The following is a 7,667-nucleotide window of genomic DNA, read 5'->3' as shown; positions in this document are numbered from 1 at the left end:
GGGGCTCTGCCACCAGAGCAGTGCTGGGGCAGTCGGGGGGTGACCACCCCACAGCCACAGTGGGGACGAATTCACTGGGACAAGTGGGAGCCAGCTAAAGGCTCATCCACGAGCCAGGCCCTTCCCCCGCAGAGAGATGCTGCTCCAGGCAGCGCCTGGAATTTACCAAGCACAGAGCTGTCACCATGGGCCAGGGAGTTCTGCTGAGGCCACGTTCCTCATTAGAGAAAGACGGGTAAAAACTGCAGGAGACACTCTACGGGATATGCTTAGCTTAGCTGTCTGCATGTCTGCTTATTAAGCTCTGAGCTTCAGGATTTAGTTCCACATATCAGTTTACTTAGAAATAAAGCTTCGCTTCACATTTTAATCTTAAGTATGCTGCATTGTCTTGCCTGCTTCCTCTCATGCCCTCTCCCCATGACCTCTTTCCCAGCAAAATGCTGGAAAGTTATTAGCAAATATTCTGTGAAATATTTAATATCCAAACAGCGGGGTCTGTGCATCCCATGCGGGACTTGTAGCTCTTATGGTCAGGACAAGAAGAACAAGGATTATTTGCAGGCCCCCAGGTCCTACTGGGAGACACTTTGAGGCTGGAGTTGTTGCCAAGCAAAAACCCCACAGTAAAGCAGCTCTTTAGATGAGTTATAAAACCAAGCTAGCTGGGATGGAGGTATTCCAGCTTTGGGATGGACCCCACTTACACTGTGCCCACAGCCTTTGAGCACACACTTAATACCCTATACAAGTGAGATCTGAAAGTGCATTTTCTGGTCTTATGTTAGTGAAAGCCATCTTTCTCTTCCGTTCTCAAAAGGATTCACACTGAGGAAGTCCAAGATCCTTAGGCCCTTTGACCTCAGGCAGAGCCCAGCTAGTCCTTCTGCTTGCTGGAGGATGCCGGTGCCAGGCAGCCCTGCCATGCCAGACCACTGCCTGCCACTCCACTTCAGGCATTGGTGCACTCACCTGCATGGCTCCCTGCAGTTTGTTCACCATCCTGTTCAGCAAAATGACACAAACATCACCTCCTAGCACAGAAAGTTCCTCTTGGAAGTTGACTGCACTCAGAGAGACTGGAAAGACTGACACCAGCCAGGCGAGCATCTGCTCCAGTGCTTGTCAGTGGGCAGATGTCTATGAAGCAAGCAGGCTGAGGGCTTAAGGGCAATGCCTGTGGGGTTCAGGAGGACTCAGAGCAGGAGACCAAATATCCACTGGCCCATGGACAACAGCTAACAAGGAATGTGCTGCCAGCAACAGTCAATTCTTCTTTCCAACAGAACTGGGCAGGACACAGGCTTGGGCCCCTCCAGTTCACAGGGAAGTTTTACTAAGCAGGACAGTGCTGTTACTTAAAGATTGAGGCTGAACGTAAATTTGAAGTATCATCTGTGTTACCTGGAGTTATGAGTACAAGGGGATCCAGAAGTCACCTTTTCCATGGGCAATGTGGATTCCACAGTGCCGATTAGAGGGCAGACATCTCTGCCAGGAGTAACTAGTGGAAGTGTGGAACAGCACAGCGCTGCAGTCTTCAGATCTTCATGCAGGGGCAACCTCAGGGCCAAGGCAAGGAGCTTTCCCAGCACAACCAGGAGGGGAGGTGGAAGCACAAGGCAAAGCCAGCAGCTGCTGCCACCACACCTGTGAGGACTGAGCTCAGGGCTCTCAGCCCTTGGACTATTCAGAGAAGAAAACTTCCTGAGGTTGGTCAGGTGGAGAGCACAAGGCTGCACCTCAGACCTAGCCCATTCACCTCCCCTCCCTACCTCTGCTTCCTCACCTCTGGGACACCCTGTTGAACCACACATGGATGAAGTTGTAGGCCATCATGCTCTCCCAATTCTAATTCCTCCCGAAGACTTTTCTTGGGCAGACATAAAAACTAATCCTTGTATTGAAAGTGCCCAAGGCACCAAGAGTTTATCACATCTCTCTTCTATTCCATGTGAACCCATCTTGTAGATCACAGTGCCATGGGGCCAGGGAATGCACTTTGTGTCTTGCTCCTGGGGAACTAGTAAAGGCAGAAACAGGAGAAAGAGAGCATAAGCAGCACAAAACGAGGACTTTCATGTTCTCATTTTAATGTTTAGAGACCAAATTAACACCACCAGAGCAGGATCATTTTCCAAACACACTGCAGATGATCTGTAAATTAAGTCAATGTTCTTTTGGAGAAAAAACAAGATATTTCAATATTTAAACCAGTTGCTTGTAATTCTTAAACAGCAAGAGAGACTCTTGATGAACCTCAACTTTCTGACATTTCACCATTTTCTAGAAAAGTACCGAAGAACAGCTACTGTCTGAAAGGATACGAACACGATTGCCAGAGACCTTTCCCGGCTTTCATACAAAGTTATGGGCAATGGCCAATACTTTGGAGAATTCTCCTTCTCTCTGCCGCAAGATACAGGGTATTGGTGTTTTTATTCTAGTCCCCACTGGATTTCCGTTGTCTTCTATGAGTACCACATTGTTGGAATCAAATCTAGGCGTCATGGTGGGGCCAGGCATCTTGTGCCCTACAATTAAAGCCTTCTTCTTTTCTCCTTTGATAGCCAGAAGGATCTTATCTCCTACTTTGCCGACTCCGGTCTTGTTATATACGTGAATACACTTTGGTGGCCGGTGGTACGGCGTGTTCCCTAAGGTGCTGTTGTCCACCACTCGCACGCGGGTGAGTTTCTGTATTGCTCGGCATGCTCCAGTGAGACTAGGAAAAGACAGCAAACAATAGGAGATAGATCTCCCCGGTAATCCTCAGGGAGGCAAGGGCAAACCCAGCACAGGATCTTGTCATTACACAAACCCCTCAGAAGGCGCCAGCAGCAAATACATACCATATGGGGGACACACTGACTACATTCTATGTGCACTTTGAAAGCTAGATACTACTTTGGGCTTTGCACACTCTTCACTAAAAGTCAAACATAAAAAAAGTCTACTCGGAAACATGGCTGAAAGATGGTGTGAACAGTGGCTTGCCTTTACTGGGCATTTTAACAACTGCACGCGATTCCATTCACCTTCAATTTACAAGCAAAAAATTGTCCTTGCTTCTGCTACAAAGAGCCTGCAGGAAGCTAAGACTGAAGTTAGGCTCCTTTAGTCTTGTACACAGTCCCAGCAATAAGGACTTTTCTGACCAATCTTCTTTTCAGAGTAGCCTATGAGGGTTTTCCATCTTATTCTGTTCTCAGGGAGACCTCTGAAGCCCTGCTGTGGCTGTGTTAAGCTGCCCCCAAGTAGAATCTAACAGATCATCACCTTCCCCCTGTGGGAGGAACAGAGAAACATAGTGTCTTCTGTATCTGCTCTGTGGGATTATCAGGAGCAAGAAACAACAGAAATAAACTGCAAGATATTAATTTGTTTGATCTGACTCTGAATTATGTTTGGGGACAGCAGGAAAAAAAAATAATTCAACCTCCCTTACAGGAACAGCTATTCTTTTATCCAGTAAGGTCAAATTCAAGTGATTCGCTGGTTTTCTTCAAAGGACACCCAAACACAGACCATCAGAAATGCAGGAAGATCCTCTCTCCTGCTGAACAGCTGCTTTGCAGTAAGGTACTGGAAACATGTTGGCCAGAGAGCTCCTGAAACATCAAGCTACTGTCAGTGGAACTACTTAAATAGACAGCATATGGAATCAACCTAACCGTTCACCTTGTCTGCAGACCAGGAGCAAGTACAGTGAATAAAGACCTACAGGGACAATTGTTCCTTTTTCGGGATGCAGGACCTGTATTTGCACTGCTGCCTAGAAGAGCAAGCCACCCACTGTGTATCAGCCATGGTGTGGGCGGACATCAGTTGAAGCAGACATTTCTCCACGAAGGGAGAGCCAGCTCTGTCTGTCTGCATTAATCTAACTGCTTCACAAGTCAAGCGTTGCCTTTCGAGATTTGTTTCCTACAGCAGAGGCCTACTGCCTCAGCTTTCCCCTACAAGAGGATACCTCTTTTCTCTCTCGCAGAAGTCACTCACCTCTGTAAGCAGCCACCGCCTCCCACCCCACCCTCCGGCAGGGACTATACTATACCACAGGCTACCTGGCTGTGGTTGCACAGCAGGGAAAGCAGAATGGAGGAGGCTGGAAAATGACAAGAGTGTTGTCAGAGGAAGGAGAAGAGGAAATCCAGGTGGGACCAAGTCCACAACGCAGCAGCAGCAAACAACTGTGTGAATGCCCAGGTACCACCAGACAAGAGTAACAGCACAAGGACAACATTTTCTTTCCCCTCCTCTCTTCATTTCTGCCACAGTCTTGGAGCAAAACCCCACCATGTAGGAAAGGTTTCTCCAATAAAACTGCTGACATCCTGGAGCAGCACTGCTCACCTCTGTGGAGCTCAACTGCCTCTCCCTGTCAGAGTGTATATGTGTGTATATATATACACACACTTTGAACGCCTACCAGCCAATATTGTCAGGCAGTCCATTTACAGAGAAAGCCAGTAAGACTTAGATACCTCCTAAAGATAGCTTCTGGGACTGTCACACAACCTAGCCCTGGGCACTGTCTTCATCTCCTCTCTAGACCACAGTCATGGGAATGACTCTTCTCACCCTTTAAACTGAAGCCCTGACCCTTCAAAGAGTTGTATGCTAGAGATCCCCATACCTGCACTGAACGTACTGTGGGATTAGGCTCTAAGCTTTGTGCAAGGCATTGTAAAATATGAGGTCCATGAATTTAAAAAGCTTTAAACGCCTGGAACAAGGACCTAAAGAAAAATAACAAAATGGACACCATTAGGTACAAGGAAATAATTTTCCAGGTTACTTCTATGCTAAATAACTGAAATAATAACCTCTGGAACAATTTTAAATCTGTAATTGGCTCTGCATCAGTAGGGGCTGGCTGTTGCTTTTTTGCACTTGGCTAAGAAAGACAGGCACTCTCAACTTCTGCTTGCAGGCCCTTGCACCGTCCTCAAAGGCCTAAAAAGTCTCCTTACACACATATGAAAACGCAGAGTTCAGACCATGTTTAGACTGCCAGAAACTTGCATATGTTGCTGTGTTTGGGCTCACTTTACAACCTGTGAAGAACTAACTACGAAGTGGGGTTTTTTTATTATATTACTCCTTTTGAATTAGAGATACTGTCTCTTGTGCTCGACCTACTTAACAGCACCTCTTTCAATCAGGAAAGTCTCCCAAGAAAACAAAAGCAAAAGCAAGATTTGAAAATTACCTGAAATGTCGCTGCCACACCATACTGCTTAGCTGCATTAAAGATAAACCCAATCGCCTATTCAAGAGCGCCATTTGGATGCTGGTAGCCCACCCTGCAAGAGAAACATGAGAATTATGAACTCGAGTAAAATGGACAGAATTTGTTTCACTTCCCTAATGTGAATCTCCCACTAGAGACTAAGCACATCCACAGACAGTGCAATCCACAGCAGGCAGAGGGGTAACAGTGTCTGCCACATGCTGCAAAGCAGACCAGCAATCCCTGTCTGAATTCAGGAGACAATGTAACTCCGATTTGTATACTACAAAGCTGGATTCAGTATCACTGTATTGCAGTTTCCTACACAGAGAGGTAACTTCTGCATGACTGTGAACCTCCTAACAACAAGCAGGTTGAGAATTTCAGACATGAACTACTTTAGAAGCTGCAGTGACCAGTAAAAGCTACCAATGTGACATACAAAGCCAAGCAAAAAATCCAGCGATACTCTGCAGATCAGCATCAGAGCTTCAAGAAACCATCTGCCGAACAAGAAACAAGATGAAGCTCCACCAGTGAGGGCGTGCTCCCTCTTAGCACACACAAGGCATTCACTCAGCAGCCCATGTTCAGAGACCAGAACCACACCTCTGCCAATCTTGCCCTTTCAAAGCTGCTCAGATGAAACTTCAGAGTGTCCACTCAACTCAAACCAAAACACCACCCCCACTGCAGCAGCGCTGGGCTGCAAGGGTAATCCCCAACGAATCTCACCATACCCTCTTCCTTGTCCACATCGACAGCAGTTCCCCAACCTCATTCTGACAGACTGACGGGGACTCGCTTGCACGCGCAGTCGCGACAGCTTATCTGAACCTGGATGGCTTTGCCAGACGTCAGTCTGGGAGTGATGACCCAGCTGCGCTGGCAGATCCAAGCGAGGAGAGGAAACCACACGGTCCTCTTCCAGGTCAGCTCAGGTAGAGCTAGGACTTTCCATCTGGCTGCAACTACCACTGTGTGACACTGTTCGCTTAGACCTCAGCAGCATAACCAACACATGTTCCGCTTCTCTCCTTTCTAAAGTAAACATAAAAAAATCCACTGACCTCTTATCTCCCTTTGCCAGTTCTGATGAACCAAACTGCAGCAGTAGATTGTAAAGCCATTTTCTTAACTTTTCTTTTAAAAACAGAGCTGACCTAACTTCTTTAGGGAGAAAAAAGATACCCACGGAACCTTCTGACAGATGGTGCCATGGCTGTTCTTATTACTACCAAGTAAAACCCAGGCTAAATCTTCACTCTCTCTTTATTGTTTTCGTTTTCCCCTCGTGTGCTTGCTCTTCTGGGGATGTATGAAATTGTTAGGGTTTCCGGTTGTCCTACAGAGCAAGTGATACCTGACAGCAGGATGAGAAGCACTGGAGATATGCACCACAGCAATTCTGTAGCCATGCTCCCTGACCAAAGCACACGATTCACGGCAAACCAGCTCATCTGCCATATAGCAGATTTGGAAGAGAACAGTAACAGCCAAAGCTTATGTTTATTTGCTAAACAAAGCTACTTTTCAGTGGGGTAGATCTCCAAAGGAGAGCTTCACCTTCTGTCTCCTCTCAGAAATAAGATTCCAAGAGGGACATAGTTTTGCCACAGCTCCTTACCTAGCTGGGTGAACCTAATGAAAAAAAGCCTTACGGTACTCACAGTGCTCCTGGCAATCAAGGCTCAGTTACCTGGGCCTTGCTGCTGCTCCTAGGATTTCTTGGCAAGTTCCACGATGTTGCCTCGTTGTAATGCATTGGCAGGGAGGACAGCCTGTATCCTGTTTTGCACCTGGGTGTACTGTTTCCCTGTTACCCAGCGGGTAATACTGCTCCTCCTTCCTCTGGAATCGCATGGAGTCTGTGGATCCCTCGAGAAAACCTAAGCCAAAAGCAGCAGCAGCAAGTTGGCCTCTCTGTTGTCTTCAATGGATGCTTCTTGGGGAGTCTAGCTGCTGCTGTCACCTCCATCTCTATTTTCTGGTAGGCACAGTGGCCTGAGTGGCAGAAGAGTATGGGTCTGCTCATCCTCACCACTACCTAAGACCAACAGGAGAGGTCTGCTGACTCGTGGCAGGCACAGGCACACGCTCTGCCCACTGTCAGAGGGACAGCAGCACCGTGACTGGCCCAGCATAACTAGATGTGCTCAAGGCTCCTAGTCAGAATCCTGAAGGGCTGCCTAAACCCTGAACTCACTGCTCATTCCAGGGAGGAGTCACTGTTTCCACCCTGTGGCAGCAGTGAAGGTTTGAAGTTAGAAAACTACCAGCAGAAGCATCAACAGCATTAAGTGTCCAAGGACTGTTTATTTTTCCACATGACTCAGTACCCCCTTCTTTGCTAAGAATTATTCCTTGGCACATTAAGATGTGTCACAAGCTAAGAAATTCTGTATGATTGATTATTTGGTATGAAGCATCC

General features: G+C 47.2%; 1 protein-coding gene across 1 annotated transcript; it reads right to left on the bottom strand.

The window, feature by feature from the left end:
- Positions 1 to 2,267: 2,267 nt before the first annotated feature.
- MRPL14 (mitochondrial ribosomal protein L14) lies at positions 2,268 to 5,289 on the bottom strand. Its single transcript, XM_009868761.1, has 2 exons — positions 5,216 to 5,289; positions 2,268 to 2,725 (listed from the first exon to the last, which is right to left on the bottom strand). The coding sequence occupies exons 1-2, from the start codon at positions 5,287 to 5,289 to the stop codon at positions 2,359 to 2,361; spliced, it is 441 nt and encodes a 146-aa protein (XP_009867063.1). The 3' UTR covers positions 2,268 to 2,358.
- Between the last annotated feature and the right edge of the window lie 2,378 nt (positions 5,290 to 7,667).

This window comes from Apaloderma vittatum, unplaced genomic scaffold (assembly GCF_000703405.1).
Source record: "Apaloderma vittatum isolate BGI_N311 unplaced genomic scaffold, ASM70340v1 scaffold11264, whole genome shotgun sequence".
Lineage (NCBI taxonomy): Eukaryota > Metazoa > Chordata > Aves > Trogoniformes > Trogonidae > Apaloderma > Apaloderma vittatum.
The sequence above is the reverse complement of the archived record's forward strand: the minus strand, read 5'-3'. Positions and strand labels throughout refer to the sequence as shown.

Bases quoted from the DNA above. Each gene is read 5' to 3' on its own strand.
- MRPL14 (XM_009868761.1), bottom strand. From the start codon at position 5,289: ATGGCGCTCTTGAATAGGCGATTGGGTTTATCTTTAATGCAGCTAAGC. The intron at 2,726-5,215 runs GTAATTTTCAAA...GTCTTTTCCTAG, and splicing joins GTGTGGCAGCGACATTTCAG to TCTCACTGGAGCATGCCGAG.